Source organism: Staurois parvus, unplaced genomic scaffold (genome assembly GCF_062004578.1).
Source record: "Staurois parvus isolate SC_StPar_1 unplaced genomic scaffold, SC_StPar_1.0 ptg000184l, whole genome shotgun sequence".
NCBI classification, from domain to species: domain Eukaryota; kingdom Metazoa; phylum Chordata; class Amphibia; order Anura; family Ranidae; genus Staurois; species Staurois parvus.
Window position 1 is genome coordinate 8066231 of NW_028317980.1, and position 22513 is coordinate 8088743.

At 42.5% G+C, this 22513-nt stretch overlaps 1 protein-coding gene across 1 annotated transcript in view; it reads right to left on the bottom strand.

Moving 5' to 3' along the window:
- The window catches only part of LOC149462171 (pyruvate dehydrogenase protein X component, mitochondrial-like), a gene marked incomplete at its 5' end in the record, with an annotated part of 87964 nt that extends 67006 nt beyond the window's left edge, over positions 1-20958 (bottom strand). Inside the window, 2 exons of the mRNA XM_089677357.1 lie at positions 15668-15766; positions 20774-20958. Of these exons, the coding sequence (XP_089533483.1) occupies positions 15668-15766; positions 20774-20958 (284 nt within the window). The remainder of the gene's footprint in view (positions 1-15667; positions 15767-20773) is intronic.
- Between the last annotated feature and the right edge of the window lie 1555 nt (positions 20959-22513).

Genomic DNA, 22513 nt, shown 5'->3' on the forward strand with positions numbered 1-22513 from the left:
GCTTCCAAAGAAAACTTTAAATCATGAGAAACCCCAAGTTCTTGTTGTGGGTTACTCACTTTTCATGCAAACATTATGAGGTCCTTCAACCCCCAAATATAAAAATTAGCAAAAATTGGAGGTTCTGCCTAAAACTGTGCAGCATGCCTGTGTAAAGTGTGTTAATATAGCCACTTGTTTTCACAGGACAATGCTCTAACAGGGGGACAACTGTGGAACACAACTGAAAGACCGGGACTCCCGACAGGACACAGGCATCAATCAAATCTGATAGTGGTTTTAACCATTCCCTGCTCTATGCAAAACCAGAAAAAATGTTTGGGCTTTAGACCTACTTTAAAGACCACCTGATTCACCCAAAGCTACAATTTACATCTACATGACTATGCTGTAAATATGGAAAACAGATTATAGGAGCATTTTTTTAACCTACTAAGATAAATCCAGATTCAAAACATGCAAATGACTTTTTCCAGCAAAAATGACAACCAAAATATTTAGCCTAGCCATGGCCGCTCACAGTGGGAGAAATAAAGGAGTCATGCAGGTTTTGGCATTCCACAGTCTATACTCCTGGAAGTTTCTGAAGCCAAAGAGATTGTTGGAGGCTGCAACACAGGGATAGAGAGAAGAGGGGAGTAAATCATCACTCCTTTTGCAGGATCATTCAGCTTTGTTGTAACCTTACAGGGTCTCCTTTTAGAAGTGGTTACAATTTTCACAGATTTATCTTTCTTTACAAACTACTAATACCATTACCCCCATGTAATAGGATGGACAAAGGCAGATGTGTTTGAAGTCCAGAAGAACACCAACAGAATCCAGATGACCGAACGTCTTGTTGGCTTTATTATTAAAAGCACTACACGGAGAGAAAGAGAAATGCATTTCGTGCCTACCTGGCACGTCGTAGACGTGAAATACGTTCTGATCTTGTCCCCCACAGTGTGCATGATGTCCATGTACTGCTTTTACTAATAAAGCCATCAAGAAGTGCAGTCATACAGATTCTATTGTGTTCTTCAGTATGGCTGGTGACCAGGTCTGCACCTTGTGGAAAGGGAGTTAGAGAAGGCACCATTGAGTGCAGACTCTAGTACACTTTATTGAAAAATAGCTGAGAATACACTCCCATTTGGGAAGATCTATACAAGCACATCTGAAGTCTATAGGGATCTTCCGGGACTGGTGTGGATACGCTGCGAGTGGAGGATATCCAGAAACTGGGTCCAGAGCCGGCTGTGAGATGAAGCAAGGCCAGAATGCAACTGTAGAGTGCGGTGGAATGCAGCGGTCGACATGAACGGAAGTGACGCAACCACATTTCGGAGCAACGTCGTCACGTCGCTTCCGGACTATAATGCTCCAGGAAAGCTCTTTTCATGCTGAGATAATCAAAATGACCACAGCTGATCACAGTAGAAAGTCAAATGGTTTTGTGTGCCATTGAGAAGGTGATTAGTTACACCGGATGAAGTTTACAAGTCTTTTTTTTTTTCTGACATGTTGGTGTGATATCTTACTTGGATGTTATAAGTTGCACTAAGTAAATACAGCTAGATTAAAGAATAGCTGTGCGTCTTCATTTCATGCTGCAAAGCAACAAAATGTGATTTTAAAAAGGGAGGCGATTCTTTTCTATATCCACTGTATATTTTATTACACGCTTTTGGCCCCCTTTGTAGCAGCTTCTACTACTGTAACAATAATATACAGTCATGGCCAAAAATTTTGGCACCCCTGCATTTCTGTCAGTTAATGCACCAGGCCAAGAAAACTGTTGAAAATACAAATGTTTAGACATTCTCGTGTTTATTTCTTTTGTTTATATTGGTAAGACACAAAAAAGTGGAGAAACAGTCAAATCTGAAACATTCTGAGCAAAACCCCAAAAATGGACTGGACAAAATTATTGGCACCTTCTCAAAATTGTAAGACATAATTGCATTCCACGTTTGTGATGTTCCTGTAGTTTGTAATGAAACTCACCTGTATCAATTAACAGGTGCAGACGATATAGAAATCACACCGGCAGCCAGTAACAATGGTGAAAAATTGACCCAACCTTTCTGTTGTGTCTCAGTGTGCCACATGGAGAAGAGAAAGAGTAGCAAAGAATTGTCTGAGGATTTAAGAACAAAAATTGTTGAAATGCATGGACAATCTGAAGGTTACAAGTCCATCTCCAGAGATCTTAATGTTCCTGTGTCCACTGTGCGCAACACTGTCAAGAAGTTTACAGCCCATGGCATTGTAGCTAATATCCCTGGAAGTGGACGAAAAAGAAAAATTGATCAAAGATTACAACGAAGGACTGTTGGAATGGTAGCTAAAGGACCTCAATCAACTTCCAGACAAATTTAAACTGACGTTCAGGCACAGGGTACAAATGTGTCAGCTCGCACTATATATGTCGCCATCTGAACGAAAAGGGACGCTATGATAGGAGACTCAGGAGGACTCCACTGCTGACACAGAAATAAAGCCAGACTGAAGTTTGCAAAACTTACCCAAGGAAGCCAAAATCCTTTTGGGAGAATGTGCTGTGGACAGTCGAAACAAAATTACAGCTTTTTAGAAAAGCCCATCATTCTACTGTTTTCAGAAAAACAAATGAGGACTTTAAAGAAAAGAAAAGAAAATACAGTCCCTACAGTCAAACGTTGTGGAGGTTCACTGATGTTTTGGGGTTGCTGTGCTGCTTCAGGCACTGGATGTCTTGACCGTGTGCATGGCATTATGAAATCTGAAGACTACCAAAGAATTGTGGGGTGCAATGTAGGGCCCAGTGTCAGAAAGTTGGGTCTCTGTCAGAGGTCATGGGTCTTACAGCAGGACAATGACCCAAAGCACACATCAAAAAGCCACCAGAAATGGTTTCAGACAAAGCACTGGAGAGGACTGAACTGACCAGCAATGAGTCCAGATCTCAATCCCATAGCGCACATGTGGAGAGATCTCAGAACACCAGCTGGGAAAAGGAACCCTTCCAATCTGAGAGACCTGGAGCAGTTGATGAAAGAAAAGTGGTCCAAAATTCCAGCAGAGAGGTGTAAAACACATTGAGGGTTGCAGGATGTGATTGTCATACCAATACCAACAAAATAAACATGAGAATGCCTAAACATTTGTAATTGCAATGATGCAGGGGTGCCAATATTTTTAACCATGAAATTTTTTATATATATATATATATATATATATATATATATATATATATATATATATATATATATATATATATATATATACATACACACATACATACATATACTGTCTATTTCTGGGAATGTATGGCCGTTTTATTTATTTACGTTATTTATAGAGCACATACCACTTTACTACTTTATAGCTATATACAGTGTATGTGTGTGTATATATATATATATATATATATATATATATATATATATATATATATGCACACATATACACACACACACACATATATACATACACACATATGCACACACACATACATATACACACACACATACACTGTATATAGCTATAAAGTAGTAAAGTGGTATGTGCTCTATAAATAACGTAAATAAATAAAAAGGCCATACATTCCCAGAAATAGACAGGGAAGTATGCATTTAACAGATCCTAAAAATACATTCTCCTGCTCATTAGTAATTCATCTAGAAGTAACACTGGACCCCCGGGGCGTTTAATTCCAAGAGCTTTTTAGTCCGACGCTGAGCTTGCACCCATCTGCAAAACAAATGCTCCACAATTCCTGCATGAAACAGGGGTTTTAACTCTTTGATGACTGGAGTGGGAAAAAACTCACGTCCACATAAATACTAGCTCTTGGTGCAGCACTGAAAGGGTTAACCTGGAAGACAAGTGACAGCGAGTGGAACATCAAGGTGACGACTAAAGCGGGCAGGGCTGTGGTGGCTAAAAATAAAACCAAATCATGCAACAATTTTCTGTTTAGGAAGATCAAACAAGCTAATTTTCAACAGGGGGGGGGGGGGTTGAACGAAAAAAAAAACCAGATAAAAGGGAAGGACTCAGTCATAAGATTCTGGTTTCCAATTAAACGGTTGGCATGTTTCCATGGCAACTAGAACACATTCGCTATATTGTGCTGGGGTCCCAGGAGCGCCATGAAGGGGGGGTAAGAACCTGCAGATTTGAGGAAACACAAATTAATGGTTTGCTGGACAATTACCTAACCTGAAGACGTCCACAAGTAACAAGACTTGTTAATTGTCATAAAATTGATGTCACAGACTCGTTCAGATTGGATTTATGCTTCAAGCCGGTACAGAGGTGTTTAGCATCTAATAGAATGCTGTAACATCCCTTTAATAATGTAGTTGCAACCACTGAATATGTATACAGTAAAAATGCTAAAAGAAAATAATAAAAAATCAGGAATAAATACAGAAAAAAGGACTAGATGAAGTACTGCTAATGCAGTTACCATGTATATGCATTAGGAAGCAGAGATGACTAAGGAGACCAGGGTAAGTGATGTTTGGTTGCCATGCATTGCAAAGCACATATAAACCCAATCACTAAAATCCTATGGAAGCTTTAACATGTCAATAGAACAGATAAAAAAAAAAAAATATATATAAAAAATATTTTTGAATCTGCAGCTTCCATTAAAAGTATGTCTGGTGATCCTGCCATGAAGATCCTGGTATAGGGTGACAACAATCTGTCCTTGTCTCCAGATCGTGCGAATACATTGTTACATGTCAGGCATGCTCCACTGTTGCCACCCGTCAGGAAACCCACCCTGAGAAAAGCTATGAAGCCATAGCTAAAATGAATGTGGCGACATAGAGGCAACAGGAGATCAGCAGAGTCGAGATGCAACAGAGGAGGAGTAAAAGTATGTATTAAAACCAATGGCAACTGTATATGATCCAGTGCTTTAGCGAACCAAACGTCATTGGGTTAGTGCTCACATCTACTTTAAAGCGGAGTTCCGTTCAAAAGCAGAAGCTGCGCTTATTTGCCTCCTCCCCCCTCCACTTCCATGTTTGGCGCCTTTTGGGGACGGGGGGTCAGCGGGTACCTGGTTTTGCCAGGTTCCCGCTCAGTTCGGCGTGGCAAAGTGAGCCGGAAATTCAGCCCCCTCCTCCCTCCCGCAGTCTCCTGCGAACTTTCACAGGTCCCAGAAGACTGCCGGACCAATTAGGAGGTGCAGCGTGACTTGCGCATGCGCAGTGGGCACCAGGTTGTGAAGCTGCAAGCTGTCACAGCCTGGTGCCCACAGTTGAGATGTCAGCGCCGTTGCGGGGAGATGGGACGGCGCAGGAGAGAACATCGCTGGACTCCAGGACAGGCAAGTGTGTGCCTATTAAAAGTCAGCAGCTACAGTTTTTGTAGCTGCTGACTTTTAATAAACACAAAAATGTCTGGAACTCCGCTTTAAGGCTCAATGCACACTAGCATGTTTTAGTAGCATTAGAAGTGTTTAGGATCTTTAGCGTTTTATTAGTGTTTTTACAGTATATGTAGAAAAGAAGAAAAAAAAAAAAAGCTAGAAAAAAAGCTGTTCACAACATTTCTGCTTGAAAAACGCTCCAAACGATCCAGACTGTACAAAAAACTATTTTTTTTCCTGTTCCTAGCAGCTGAAGCTCAAAAAACGCCAATAGCCTACAGTAGGGTGCATGGACACATAGGAGAACACTATTTTAGCTTCTTGGAGCAGAAAGAGAAATGCTAACAACAGCTGTTAGGAGCTTAAAAAAATGCTAGTGTGCGTGGGGCCTAAAGCTGAAGTTTTTGTATGATATTTTTTTTTTTTTGCCTATTTACATCGGTCGGCTCCTACTGGACTGCCCCTGTGTAAGCTGCAAATTAGGGTTGCACCGGTACGGATATCGGTGTTGATACTGAGCCTTTACACTAGTACGTGTAATGGTGCAAATGCTCCAATACCTAAACTGGTACTTTTGTGCTGCGATTTAAGTCCATACAAAACGAAAAAGGCTCAAATCATACTACAAAGAATCCCATGCGATTTGAACAGAAATGTGGTGCGACTCCTGTCTGAATTACAGGCAGTTTCACAACCCCTCGTGTGAACCCAAGGCTTGTTATAGAGTCTTCAGCCTGGGTACACACAGAAGCGGGGAGAGAAACCGCATGCGAATCGCACCACATCTGTGAGGTCATTCATTTTGTATGGGCTGAAATCGCACCGCAAAAGGTGTCAGTACTTGGTTTCGGCGAGTCCTTGAGCATAAGTATCGGTACTCGTACTCATGGTATTGGTGCAACCCTACTGTAAATCACTGTAGCGATAGCAGCAATAATTTAGGTCCAGTGCCAAGCAGCTGAAATTCTGCATAGTAACCATAGGGGGGCTGGGTTGCACTGCTGCCATTCAGAGAAAGCCTTGTATTTTATTTGTTTGTGAATACAAGGTGTTCTCTGATTAGATGAGGTGGAGTAGTGTCATTACCTTCTCTACTCACAGAATAACATGTATTCAGTGGAAAAAAAAAATAGAAGGCTTTCCTTGAATGGTAGCAGTTGTGAGCATGAAACCCCCTGTGGTTACTTTATAGAATTGGAGCAGCTTGGCACTGAAACCAAATGACTGCTGCTATCACTGCAGTAGCGACGACTGGGATTGGTCAGGTATGAGATATGGATACTTACAATGGCCCAAGCTGAACCAATGTAACTATGCAGGAAAAAAAAAAACAAAAAAAAACTCAATTTCCGATTTAAAGCAAATCTGAAATGTACAGCTGAGTGTACACTCTAAATAAAAGCTATAAAATGTACAACCTAAAAAAAAGACACATGGGAAAACATTTCATCTAGTGCCGTGGTTCTCAACCTGCCGTGACCCTTTAATACAGTTCCTCATGTTGTGGTGACCCCCAACCATAAAATTATTTACCCAGTAATTATAATCCATGAGTGTTGTTTTACCTCCAATACTGCTGCTTTCTACACAGTAGCTGCTCTTTACACATCGGAAATATGTGTTTTCTGATGGTCTTGGGGGACCCCTGTGAAAGGGTTGTTCGACCCCCAAAGGGGTCGCGACCCACAGGTTGAGAACCACTGATCTAGTGTAAAAGGCCATACATTAGGTCATTATCATAAAACTAATTGTCAAGCTATCAATGCAATAACCAAGAATTGATTTACTAAAAGTGGAGCACTCAGAATCTGGGGCAGATGTGCATGGCAGCCAATCAGCTTCTAACTTCAGCTTGTTCAGTTAAGCTTTGCCAATAAAACCTGAAAGCCGATTGGTTTCTATGCAGAGTTGCACCAGATTTTGCACTCTCCAGGTTTCCTAAATAAACCCCTATGTGCCTGGCCATTATAGGCAACAAGGACAATATTCCATTAAGGGTGTTAACATCCGAGTTGCATTGTCAGCTGTGTTATCAGAAATGCAGTATTGTACCAGTACTGGCAATCAATGACATCACAAAGGGCCAATAAGTGTTTTCTAATAAAAAGAAAAAAATGCATTTTCATCAATATTATCTCAGCCAACTGCTGAGTTTGCGGTACGTGTCTCATGAGAACATTTTAAGAGCTATTAGAGGCCATAAGGGATAACACTACAGGAGATGGTTTTATATGAGTGCAGTGACCCCAAATGGCTTGTCCTGCATAGACAGATCTTTGTGACATGACAAATCCCGTGGGGAGATGTTAGGGGCCGTAAGAAACAAGAACTCAGTAATTCAAAATGGAGAGAAAATAAGAGGTTTTTATATTGTCCTAGGAGTTAATCCTTCCACCCCCCAATCCAACCCATAACACTTCAGTTGCTTTGGCAACGCTATATTTGGTCCTGCCAATAAAGTATATTTGAATTTAACAGGGTGAGAAATAGGAGGGAGACAGGGAGCGCATGAGAGAAAGAGTGCCCGAAAAAAAACACAAAAGAGAAAGGGAGAAAGCACTTAAAATAGAGAGAGGATGAAAGAATGAGAGCTTGAAAGAGAACACAAAAGAATAAGATCTTGAAAGAGAATGTGCAAAAGAGTGAGATTGGGAACAACAGAAACAGTGGCTGCGAAAGAGGGAGTGTGTGCATAAGAAGAACAGAGAGTGCGATAAAGAGAGCAACAGCGCACACAAATGTGAGCGGGCCCAAAAAAATTAGAGAAGGCGCAAAAGAATAAGCCCAAAAGAATTATAACACAAAAAATGAGAAAAAAAAAAGAATAAGGAAGAGAGAGTGCAAAAGGATAACAGCGCAAAAGAATAAGAGGGTGCAAAAGAAGAAGAGCCCAAAAAAAATTGAGAGAGAAAAAGAATAAGGAAGAGAAAGCGCAAAAGAATAAGAGGGCACGAAAGAATGAGAGAGGGCGCAAAAGATACGAGCGAGAGAGCGCAAAAGATACGAGAGAGAAAGCGGCAAAGGATACGAGAGAGAAAGCGGCAAAGGATACGAGCGAGAGAACGGCAAAGGATACGAGCGAGAGAGCGGCAAAGGATACGAGCGAGAGAGCGGCAAAGGATACGAGCGAGAGAGCGGCAAAGGATACGAGCGAGAGAGCGGCAAAGGATACGAGCGAGAGAGCGGCAAAGGATACGAGCGAGAGAGCGGCAAAGGATACGAGCGAGAGAGCGGCAAAGGATACGAGCGAGAGAGCGGCAAAGGATACGAGCGAGAGAGCGGCAAAGGATACGAGCGAGAGAGCGGCAAAGGATACGAGCGAGAGAGCGGCAAAGGATACGAGCGAGAGAGCGGCAAAGGATACGAGCGAGAGAGCGGCAAAGGATACGAGCGAGAGAGCGGCAAAGGATACGAGCGAGAGAGCGTCCAAAAGAATAAGAGCGAGCGTCCAAAAGAATAAGAGCGAGCGTCCAAAAGAATAAGAGCGAGCGTCCAAAAGAATAAGAGCGAGCGTCCAAAAGAATAAGAGCGAGCGTCCAAAAGAATAAGAGCGAGCGTCCAAAAGAATAAGAGCGAGCGTCCAAAAGAATAAGAGCAAACACACAAAACAATCAGAGCATGCATGAGAAAGAGAAAGCATGCGCAAAAGAAAAAGCAAAGGAAAGTGTAAGATACAGCATGAAAGAGCGCGCAGAAAAGAGAGAAGAAAGGGAAAGAACAGAGGCACAAGAGGAAAACAAGAGAGGAGACAGAAATAAAGAGGGAGGAAGGAGAAGAAGAGAGAAAGTGCACATGTATGAGAAAGAAATGGATCATGCTTAATATGCCAAAAAGCATCCTACCTCCACCAACAACCTATTTTCACCCTGTGGCAATAAAGCTTTCAATAAATCTGCCATCAGACAGCAGGCCACGGGTACTCAGTCCATCAAGTGTCATACGTGGTGCCTGAATCATTCATTTAGTGCTTGCTACAGAGAGTTGACAGCATCTTGGTGTAGTTATGGTATGTAAATATGCCTCTGCACTACAATCAGAGAGGTACACATATCTTCAAGGGTGTAGTAACCTACTAGCTATGCTAATGAGAATGGAAGACCCAGCTAATCCAGAGTGAATGGCACAGGGTGAATGAGGCTTTAATGCAGTTGCTGATCCTGGTCTCCAGCCTGACATTGGCTTTCAACGTGTACACCAGCTACAACTGTACAGATCCAGCCACATGCATCAAAAAATCTATAGTGTTAGGTGATGCCACATTTCGAGCCCCAAATGACTGAAAGGAGAAGAGAGGAGAAAGGAGACACAATGAGTGAAGAGGAGAGAGAAGAGAAGAAAAACACTCACGAGAACTCAATGACATTCTAAAGACACTTTTCTGGCACTATGGCCCTATAAAATGGCCTGTGACAGATTAAAAAATCCCCAAACCTGTTTCAGTAACTTTGCGACATATATGACAGATTCAGGTAGCTGTATATAGCACCACTTTTACAGAGTGACACTCTTACTGCATCAAATTCAAAAATAATTACTACCGGTTGGTAGAAAACAAAAACTGAAGGTAATCAAGACCAAATCTAAATTGCCGGACAGAGACAGACAGAGTGCCTGTTTCCATACACTGTATATAGCAGGCAGCCTATTTGCCGTTGCTACCAACCCCCAACCTGTAACTGGTTGGTTAAGGACGCTGTTGAATTCACAGCCAATAGCCTCCTAGTAACCAGTGACCCCGAGAGTGAGTGGAGCCTAATGAGGATGTTTAGACACTAGCTCCCCAACAGGTCCGCGCTCTCCTTGTGATTGACAGCAAGCAGTGGGTGGACTCTATAGTCAATAGCAGGCTGTCTGTTAAGTATGGATCCACCCACTGCCTGCTGTCAATCACAATCCCCATCAGGGTCCGCCCACCTAGCATCAAAATCCTTGGCTGTTACGCTGTCCGAGTGACAACTGCATAGGCAAGAGGATGCTCAGCTCCACTAAGGACATATGGAGACTTCGGTGTCAGTGCGCTTCACTGTGTGGTGCGTGCCCCAGATTCACGTAACGGTTTACAACAGGTACCTGAACCTGTCACATGGAGGCACATCTAAAACAATCTTTATGAACAACCCCGAGTTTCTATACCAGGAATTCTGGGACAAGCTTGGCTGATTTGGGCCTTTAGATTCCACCACTCCATGGCCAGCTCAGTAACATGAAAATGCTTTAGTGTAGTTCTGTAAAACACTTCCAAGAGATGTGCAGTTAAAAAAAACAAAAACATTCATACTCGCCTGGTGGATCCAATGCTGCAGCTGTTCCCCGCTGGTTCCACACTGAAAACTGAGTGATCAAAGACTGTTGATCACTCACTTCTTGGGTCTACTCTGTGCCCTGCCCCCACCAGCGCTCACTGGGGCGAGAGCGCATGGCTCAATTTCCCAACAGCACACCGAGAGGCTGAGCCAGCTGCTGGTCAGGCATCTAGGAGGATCCCGACATTATTGTTGGGATCCCTGCAGAGCATGGACTGGCTCTGTGATGTCAGCCAACAGTGGAGTCTAGCCCATCATCGGCTGAACCTGGGTCACAGGAGTGCAGATCTAAGTACACTCCAGTGACTCACAGAAGATGTATATTTTGGCCATACTTCTTCTATCAGGAGTCATCAGTTACGAAACCTGCTTGCTTTGACCCAACACTCACAGTGTAAGATTTTCAGGCAATTAGGAGCATAAGAAACTGTCATGAAGAGTCCCAACATTATAATTATGAGATATTTTAAGCCGCACGTTTCATAATGTGTCACTTTCATCATTACTTTCCAGGGGACGAGTCATTATCACCATTGAGGCAATTCTAAAAATACAGACAGTTTTGTCAGCACTGCAGAGAGGTGACCGAATCCTCCCAGACTTGTAAAGATTAAGAAAAATAAACAGCGGATGACTAAACTGTTATCCAAACTGAACTGAGTACAGATGCTTTCATCCAATTCAGCCCATATTAGAAAAAAACAATATGTACTAGCACAATGTATCTACGATAGCCAGATAAAATGTGCCTAAGTCTGTAGGTGAAATATGTCCGATTTCCAAATGAGCATGTCCTGTATGCTGTAAGGAAGGATAGTGATTATGATGAACTGGAAAACCTAACCAGTAAATCGGTAGACATGTCAACAGCCAAGAAGTACTCGTTTGATGCAATCTAAAAAAAAAGTGCACCTTGGAAGGAAAAGAATACTCGCCTTTGGAACCACCTTTGTTGTTAATCTTCACTCTCTTGAAGCGCCAACTTGCTAAGGAATATGGCCTGGCCTGCAATGCTGACAGAAGGAACCACAGAAACTGGTGGGGAGCCAGCAATCTGACAATCCCACAATGTGTTGGATGGAGATGATTCTCTGGACATCTTTATTCTTGAAGAAAGTGAAGATTAATGGCCGAGGCACTGTGACGAGTGTCAGCTGAAGAGGATTCTCTTGATGTTGTAGCTCTTAAAGTGGTTCTAAAGGAAGAAGGTTTTTCACCTTCGTGCATTCTTTGCATGAAATTGAAAAACCTTCTGCATGCAACTTCCCCCAAAGACGCCTTCATACTTACCCAAGCCTGATCTCAAACCAGAAATGTGCAAGACAGCAGCAGATCTCTCTTTCCTCATTGGCTCAGAGACAGCAGCATGTGTCATTGGCTCCCACTGCTATCAATCACAGCCAGTGAGGAGGGAGCAAGGCGCAAGAGGATGGGGCCTAGCCACACTGTGTGTCAATGGACACAGAGCTAGCTCGGGAGCATCTGCTTGCAATTGGGGGGAATCAGCAGGGGGGAGGAACCAGAAGCATCTGTGGGGATCCAGAGAAGAGGAGGATCGGGGCTGCTCTGTGCAAAACCATTGCAGAGCAGGTAAGTATAATAGGTTTGTTATATTTTTTGTAATGACTTTAGAATCACTTTAATGAAAGTGAAGATTTGTCAATCAGATGCTGGGAAGTGTGTTGGATGAAAAGGATTCCAAACACCAAAGCTTTTGAAGAAAGTGAAGATTGACAGCTAAGGCGCTGGAAAGGGTGTTGGATAGAGAGGGTTCTCAGGACACTAGCTCTTAATGAAGAGAAGATTGGCTGTTCAGGTGCTGGGCTGTGTTGGATGAAAAGGATTCTTCCGACACAAAAGCTCTTGAAGAAAGTGAAGACTGATGGCTTAGGCCAGCAATGGGCAAACTACGGCCCGGCGGACCTTTTAATCCGGCCCGCGGAGCTAGGCTCCCGCTAGGCTCCTCTCACAGTCCGCCCTGAAGACCGGTGTAGCATGAAAATCTGTCTCCTATGAGGATCTGTCCCCCTCGACGTATCTGCGCATGTGCCGGAGATCGCCAATCGGCTGCTAATGCCTGAAACTGGCACATGCGCAGATACGTCGAGGGGGACAGATCCTCATAGGAGACAGATTTTCATGCTACACCGGAACGGCGCGGGAACACGGCGAGAGGAACGCGCGGAGCAAAGGTAAGTGAATTGACACAGGGGGGACTTGGGGACTTAATATGGGGAATGAATTACTATAGGGGGGATGAATTACTATATGGGGGATGAATTACTATGGGGGATGAATTACTATATGGGGGATGAATTACTATGCTTACTATGGGGGAATATTACTATACTTACTATGGATGACACATACACATCATTCATCTACTCTTGGTCCGGCCCCCGGGTCCAATATATGAACCCATTACGGCCCTCAAGTCAAAAAGTTTGCCCACCCCTAGCTTAGGCGCTGGGATGCTGGTCAGATGAGGAGGATTCTCTGGGCATCATAGCTCTTTAAGAAGGTGAAGAATGACAGCTCAAGCATTGGGAAGGGTGTTGAATGAAGAGGTTTCTCTGGACATAGTAGCTCTTCATGAGAAGAATAATGATTAAGGCCCCTTTTACACGGGCGGACTCCACGAGCCGATCCCTGCTGAGCAGGCAGACGATAGGTCCATGTCCACTCCGCTTATGCAGAGCACACACAGCTCGCTTCCCTCTATGGGTGGTCAGATGTAAACGGACCGCCTGTCCATTTACATTTGACTGTCATCTGATAGACGGATGGAGAACAGATCCTCCATGTGTCTGTTTTTAGCAGATCGGATCAAATGCAGACAGGTGTAAGCGGACATGTCTGCGATCGGTCCACCCATGTGAAAGGGACATAAGGCGCTGGAAAGGTAGTGGGCTAAGGAGCATTCTCTGGACGCCATAGCTCTTGAAGATTGGCAGCTCAAGCACTGGGACAGATAAATATATCACTCCTTTACTGGAGTACCAGTCTTTTGCAATATAACATTTTGTGACAAGGTCACTTTAGGGCCGATTCACACACTGCCCACATCTGAATCGCACAAGACCACGCTGTGGGTTCCTGTGAGATTCAAACTGCTTGCATAATGCACTAAATTTACGGTCTGCAGCGGGTTGCCCGCATTAGATTACATAGTACTTTTGTACCATGTGATCTGGTTGCAATGCATTTTAAATTAATAGCCTGAAATCTTACCACACAGAACACATGTGAATTGCACAAGAACGCACACCACGATTCAGGTGCAGGCATGGTGTAAACTGGCCCTTAAGGATTACCGGTACTTTACACGTTGCTCTTTATTTTACTTAAGAAGTAAAGCATGGACAGATTTGCATCATTCAGCGTTCACTCTACTTTGCTGCTGCATATGTTGGTGCTAATGAAACAAAAGAAACTGACAGCTGTACAGTGGGGAAAATAATTATTTGATCCCCTGCAGGTTTGTAAGTTTGCCCACTTGCAAAGAAATGAAGGGTCTATAATGTTTATCATAGGTGTATTTTAACTGATACAAAATATCAACAAAAAAAGACCCCAAAAAACTCAATACAAATGTTATAAATTGAGCTGCAGTTCAAAGAATAAAATAAGTATTTCATACCCTACCAACAAACAATAAAAAAAAAAAAAAAAAAGACACCTGTTCAAAGAATTCTTCCACTCAAATGCCCACTCCATCATGGGCAAGACCAAAGAGCTGTCAAAGGATGTCAGGGACAAGATTGTAGACCTGCACAAGGCTGGAATGGGCTACAAGCCCATCAGGAAGAAGCTTGGTGAGAAGGAGACAACTGTTGGAGTGATTATTAGTAAATGGAAGAAATACAAAATAACCATCAATCACCCTCGGTCTGGAGCTCCATGCAAGATTTCACCTCATGGGGTAAGGATGATCATGAGAAAACTGAGGGATTAGCCCAGAACTGCACGGGAGGAGCTTGTGAATGATCTCGGGGCAGTTGAGACCACAGTCATTACACAAATCATTGCTAACACAATAGGCAGCCATGGACTGAAACCTTGCAGCACCCGCAAGGTCCCCCTCCTCAAGAAGGCACATGTACAGGCCCCTTCTGAAGTTTGCCAATGAATATCTAAATGATTCAGATAAGGACTGGGAGAAAGAACTGTGGTCAGATGAGCTCTTTGGCATTAACTCGTCTCTCCATGTTTGAAGGAAGAAAAATGCTGACTATGACCCTAAGAACACCATCCCTACAGTCAAGCACAGAAGTGCAAACATTATGCTTTGGGGCTGTTTCTCTGCTAAAGGTATATCCCGAGTTTGCTGCATTGAGGGGCTAATGGACAGGGCCATGTATTGTAAAATCTTGGTCAAGAACCTTCTTTCCTCAGCCAGAACACTGAAGATGGGTTGTGGATGGATCTACCACCATGACAATGACCCAAAACATACCACCAAGGCAAGAAAAGAGTGGCTCCAGAAGAAGTACATTATGGTCATGGAGTAGCCTAGCCAGTCTCCAGACCTTAATCCTATAGAAAATTTATGAAGGGAGCTGAAACTTCGAGTTGCCAAGCAATAGCCAAGAAACCTTAAGGATTTAGAGAAGATCTGTAAAGAAGAGTGGACCAAAATCCCTCCTGAAATGTGTGCAAACCTGGTAACCAACTACAAGAAACGTCTTACCTCTGTGCTTGCCAACAAGGGTTTCTCCACCAAGCACCAAGTCGTGTTTTGATTGGGGATCAAATACTTATTTTACTCACTGGACTGCAAATCAATTTATAGCATTTGTATCGTGTGTTTTTTCTGGATTTTTGGTTGATATTCTGTCTCTATCATTTAAAATACACCTATGATAAAATTATAGACCTTTCATTTATTTGTATGTGGGCAACTTACAAAATTTGCAGGGGATCAAATAATTATTTTCCCCACTGTATGCACAATGAAGATCTATTAACATGTTTAAAATAGGACTAAAAATGGTCACAGGAAAGAACTTACTCTTTTGTGATTATCCCACGGGGGCCAGACGCAACCACACTTTTTGGGTCCACCCCATGTGTATCCAATATGTGTCGAGCCGCTGGACTTATACGGAATCTGCAAAACAAAACAAAAAAAACAAAACACTGACATGTAGATCATGTTATTAGATATAATGCATCATAAGCACTCAAAAAAAAAAAAAAAAAAGAAAGGAAGAAACATATACCACTCTTCCCCATTCACTTTCATGATTAAGGTTCGAATGTTTGTATTTTTTTTAAGCTTTGAAGTCTTTTTTTTGCCCTGGATAGAGTAAAGGAGAGTTCGCCTGTTTTCATTTCTCTCTGTGTCCCCATTTACAATAATTTAGCTCTGTTGGCTCTGAGGAGGAGGTTCTGTCCTCGAAACGCGTTAGCCAGTTGGTCATCCAGGGTTCCATCGTATGGACTCAGAAGCTGTTTGGATCAAACATCTTGTTCAGTGTGATATGCCTGTGTTTTCATGTCCATTGTATGATACTTACTTTGTTCTTTCAATAAATAATTTTAATTGATAATGCACTAGGTCGGTGGGCCCTCTTTTTTGTGTTTCCATTTTCCATTACATTTTTGGTTTTGGGTTTAATACGGCTTTAAGAGCTTCTCTTTCAAGCACACAGACATGACTGCTATAAGCTGCTCGCTCAAGCTCTGCCTAAACCAGTTCCCGCGTGTGTTGGAAAGACCACACACATTATAATAATATCTTCTCTCTAGAAATTTGTTACATTTTGACTGAAAGAGTTTTCCATATTGAAATGCTGAACGTGAATATAGTCATCTAATCATGCTGTAGTATGTGGCCAGCTTCAAAAAGATCAATAAAAACAGCTTTTGTTGAAATAATCATCTCCAATCCAGAGTTTTACTTTTTTCTGTAAGTAGATGCCCTTGTGCAGGCCATAGATGGGTCGAACATCGGCCGATTTTTCAAACGATAAATCGGTCGTTCGTTAAGCCGACGTTACCACCGATTAAAAAAATCGGCCGACTAAATCATAAAGTTCACCCCATATAACAGCCAAACTTCTGTCCCTTGCAGGTCACGGCTCATGCGCAGATTTTTTATCGTTAAAACGATTGGCCGATTTGGCCATCATTGCCGCGAAAATCGTCCGTTTTCCGCGAATTTTCCAACATGCCCGATAATCTAAAATTCCAAAAAACCCGAAACCGGCCGACCAATTAACCCACTAACAGTGCGAAAATTGGCCGATTTTCGAACCGTCTATGGCCGGTATTAGTCTTACTCCACCCCCTTCTTCTGAGCTCAGATTTTCGGGGACACAACCCCAGCCTGTGAAAGAGGAAGCAGCACAATGGTGAGCTCATATCTGTCACTGCTTTCTCCTCCTTTCAGCATGGTTCTGGTGAGCACATGAACTGATCATCTCTTTGTGCTGCTTGTTCCTTTCAGACTCCAGCCCCAGGTCATATTCAGGCACTTGCACCGCGTGCATTTAAAAATAAATGTAATGATGTATTAAATGATTACAGGCTGCATTCATTTGTGTGTTTTTTACATCTGCCTAGAGTTCAGCTTTAACACGCCTTGGTTTTTACATTAATATCAAATGCCCTTTAAATCCTAAGCATTTTGCAGTGTGTGTGTTTTCTCTCCCCCACATAGCTGTAAAGCTCATCAGACTGTGTAGATCCTGTGGGTAAATTAATATTAAGAATGCAGCTAAACTACACTAGATTATACTTCCCAGATACGTCTTGACGCACAAAACACAATTTTAATCCATTTTAGCATACATGCCACCAGTGCTGCTTAAAGACAGCGGAGAAGCCACTGGCGGCACCACAGTGCTGACCTTTTCAGTGTGATTATTCTGTTAGCTCGTCTGTCCGAGCCTTGCCGGCGCTGCCCTGGGCTAGCCGGGTCTGTGTCCTGCACACAGCGTAATGAAGTAGGAGACAGCTGGATGCGCGTCATTAGAGACGCAGGATCCATCTCCAGCAGCTGGCTCAGGGCACCAATTAAAATAAACACTTGTGATTCTCACACATCTGAGCGGCCACAAGACAAGCCTGCTGGATTCTGAAGGACAAGGGAAGAATGGGTAACTCCTGGGTCCATGACGTTCCTGTGTTGTCACTATACAAGTCTGCAAACACAGTTTTAGGGTATTCCCTAAGATGTAAACCCTTTTAGATCAGAAGTACAGGCAAATACCTAAATAAATCAAGTGATACACTTTACACAGATGCATACACCTAACATGAAAAAATATCTGAGGATTCGTCCACTTTGAGTATATTGAATATCTAGATTGTAAGCTCGAAAGAGCAGGGCCCTCAATCCCCTCATGTTTTGCATTGTATTGTTATTGTTCTGTCACATGTTCTGTCCCCCTTTGTAATGTACAGCGCTGAGCGAACTATTGGCGCTTTATAAATACTGTATAATAATAATAATAATATCTGTAAAGAAAACAAGCATAGATCTTGGATCTACAATACTTGCAATGAGAGATTATATACAGTTGTGCTCAAACGTTTGCATACCCTTTGAGAATAGGTAATATACGGTATGTACCAATTTAACCGTCCTATAGCAGATATACTGCTACAGGGCGGCACCTGTGCGCAAAATCACGTATATATATATATATATATATATATATATATATATATATATATACACGATTTTGCATATACGGGTAGGGGGGGCGCGTGCCCTAACCGCGCTGCCATTCGCGGCCGTGGATGTCAATCACTGGTTGATTACCCGCCTGCGCCCAGTGATTACCAACAATCAACGACGGGGAGGAAGACTGTTTTGTTTACAGTCTTCCTCGGTCAGCTCGAGCACACTGCTCGGGATGGCTGTGCACAGCACAGCCATCCTAATCAGTGTGCTTATAGTAAAGCACACCCCCCTCACCCTAGTAAAACATTCACAGTTAACCCTTTGATCACCCCTCACATTAACCCCTACCCGCCCAGTGCCATTAGTACAGTGTCAGCGTTTTTTTTTTTTTTTTTTTTTAGCACTGATCACTGTATTGGTGTCACTGGGAATATGTCAAGTTAGTTCCCCCCCAGTGTCAGAATGCCTGCCGCAGTCCCGCTAAAAGTCGCTGATCTCCGCCATTACTAATAGAAAAAAAACCTAATATCTATACTGCCATAACTTTCACGTAAAACCAATTCATTTACACATATTGGGATTTTTTTTTTTTTAGCAAAGACATGTAGCAGAATACATTTTGGCCTAAATTTATGACGAAATTTGATTTTTATAATTTTTTTACTGGACATGTTTAATAGCAAAAAGTCGAAAATATTGTCTTTTTTTGCTTATAGCGCAAAAAATAAAAATGCACAGGCGATCAAATACCACCGAAAGAAAGCTCAATTCATGGGAAAAAGGACGTAAATTTAATTCAGGTGAAGCATTGTATGACCGCGCAATTGTCAGTTAAAGTAACGCAGCGCCGTAACGCAAAAAAATGGCCTGGTCAGGAAGAGGGGTAAATCCTCTGGAGGGCAAGGGGTTAAAGAAAACCTGAGTGAGCAGGCAAAACACTCATGGGATTTATATTCTGTAACTGCAGGTCATAACAGAATGCTACAATCATAAAACAAAACATGGCAACAAGTAAATAAATGAAATGGCCCTTAGTTCTTAATACTGTGCACTGCTCCTGTTAGCATCAATGACAGCATGCAGTCTTTTGTAAGTGTTGTCTATGAGGCTCCCAAATTCTTGCAGATGGCATAGCTGCCCATTTGTCTTGGCAGAATGCCTTCAGGTCATACAAACTGGTCATTCTGCATGAATCTTCCCAGAATGGCTTGATGATATTAAGGTCAGGAGACTGTGATGGCTACTCCAGAACCTTTCCCTTTTTCTGTTGTAACCACTGGAGGGTCAACTTGGCCTTGTGCTTAGGGTCATTGTCTTGCTGGAAAGTCCAAGAACGTCCCATGCACAGATTTTGTAAAGAAGAATGCAAAATTGTCTGCCCGTATTTTTGGATAACATGCTGCTTTCATCTTGCTATCAATTTTCACAAGAATCCCCATGCCTTTAGAGCTCACACAACCACAAAACATCAGTGAGCCACCACCATGCTTCACAGTGGGGTCAGTATTTTTGTCACTATAGATCTTGTTGACTCCTCTACTATCATAGCACTTATGATTGTGACCATAAAGCTCTATTTTGGTCTCGTCGCTCCAGATTACAGTATGCCAGAAGCTGTGAGGCGAGTCAAGGTGTTGTCGGTAATATTGTAACCGGACTTTTTGTGGCATTGGCACAGTAAAAGACTTCTTTCTGGCAACTCGACCATGCAGCTAATTTCTGTTCAAGCATCAACATATTGTGCATTTCCCCTGAGGTTATCTGTGGGTTTTTCTTTGTATCCTGAACAATTCTACTGGTAGTTGTGGCTGCAAACTTTCTTGGTCTACCTGACCTTGGCTTGGTATCAGCAGATCCCCACATTTCCCACTTCCTAATAAGTGACAGTAATAACTGGCACACTCAAGGCTTTGAATATCTTTTCATATCCTTTTCCATCTATATAAAGTTCCATTACATTGTTATGCAGGCCTTTTGACAGTTCTTTTCTTCTCCCCATGGTTCAGTATCTAGCCTGCTCAGTGCATCCTCGTGAGAGCTAACAAACTGACTATTTATACACTGACACTAGTTGCAATTTAAAAAGCCCCAGATGTGGGAAATTAACCTTCAATTGCCATTTTAACCTGTGTGTGTCACCTTGTGTGTCTGTATCACGGCCAATCATTCCAGGGGATGGAAACTTTTGAATAGGGCTATTTGGGTGACTTCTGTTATTATGATTTAAAAAGTAGCCAAACAATTGTATGATAAAACATGGATTTATATGTTCACTATTCTTAAATAGAAAAAAACATAAGTCATAATTTCAATATCAATGACAAAATCTCACGATTTCTGCCAGGGTATGCAAACTTTTGAGCACAACTGTATGTGTGATTCATATGATATTTATTCAAACAAAGCTACATTTACCCATTGCAGGAAACCAGGCCAGTGCCAGAAATATATATATAAGACCACAGTGGTCTTTCCAAAACATACCCAAGTTTGGCAGGCTGGACAAGAGCCTTCGCTGGCGTCGGGGTTGCCTCGGCTGCCACAGGGAGCGAACTTGGTGATGGTGGACTCTGAACGGTTGGAACGTCAACCTGTTTCCAGTCCTGCCCTTCCTCCACAAAAAGTGCAATTAAAGATCCCAGTCTCACATTTTTGCTGCCTTCTTCAACCTTAAAAACAAAAAAAAAAAAAAACAGTAAAGCTTTAATGCAAAAAAGCATATACACTCACAACAGGGATGAGCTCAGGTTTGTTCAGATCCTAGTCTGAATCCACCTGAACGTTTCTGCCAGGAAGCGGTCACTGCACAAAGCCATTTTTTTTTCATTCTGTGGACCGTTGCTCTTTGCAACTCTGCTGTGTCTTGAATATTCCACCAGTCATTATGGTGATGGGGCAGGGGGAAATCTGATATATGGAAGCAAAGCCCTGCCTCTACCAAGATGGCTGCCTCCACACAGAGACAATGCAGAAAAAGGCTTAATAAGTAAGTAATGGTAAAAAGATGAGCAGCAAGGTGCCTACAGGCAATACCGATGTCCAAAACTTTGCCATTTGCCTTCACGGCTCAGTTTATCTTTAAAGCAAAACAAAAATCAAATTTAAATTGGTTATGCATGGTTTTATGGCAGCAAAACCTCTCTCGGTTTCTTCTGCCATTAAAAACCTAGTCTGTTACAATTTACAGATGCCGAGAGGTTACATCAGGTGTGTCCAACCTGCAGCCCAAGATGGCTATGAATGCAGCTCAACAGAAAATTATAAAATATTAATTTTTTTTGTAAAAAAGCATTTTTACTTAGCCAACACATGCGGATGAAGAAAAATTTTATAGGGTCTCTATACTGGACTTTTATAAGTTTTATCTTCCCAAATAAAAATCTCCCACTCTTTGCAATCATGCCTTATTTATGTCATTATTATGATTATACAGGATTTATATAGCGCCAACAGTTTGCTCAGCGCTTTATATTATAACAGGAGACAATACAGCAACAATACAGTTCAATACAAGAGGGTTAGGAGGGCCCTGATCCTTGGAGCTTACAATCTAGGAGGGAGGGGCTAGTGGTACAAAAGGTAGTAACTGTGGGGGATGGACTGGTAGGAAGAGGAGAGGATTCCAGGATTAGCTGAGGGCAGGATAGGCTTCCCTGAAGAGATAGGTTTTCAGAGATCGCCTAAAAGTGAGCAGAGTAGCCGACAGTCTGATAAATTGGGGTAGAGAGTTCCAGAGGATGGGGGAAGCTCTGGAGAAGTCCTGGGGATGAGCATGGGAGGAGGAGACAAGGGAGCTAGAGAGTTGGAGGTCTTGCGAGGAGCGGAGAGTACAGTTTGGGTGATATTTAGAGACAAGATCAGTGATGTAATTTGGGGCAGAGTTATAAATGGCTTCATATGTTATTGTTAGGGTTTTGAATTGTATCCGTTGGGCAATGGGAAGCCAGTGGAGGGATTGGCAGAGAGGGGTGGATGATACAGAACGGTTAGTAAGGTGGATGAGTCTGGCAGCAGCATTCATGATAGACTGAAGAGGGGATAGCCTGCGATGGGTCTTAAGGTGTTCATGTTGGTGGGTCCAGGAAGGGCTTTTTAAGTATGGGAGTGATGTGCGCATGCTTTAGAGCACGTGCAGCAACCAAAATATGAACACTTTGAGAATTCATTGAGAACTACATCCATCCAAATATATACTGATGCGTTAGAAAAACAGTGCCAAATATC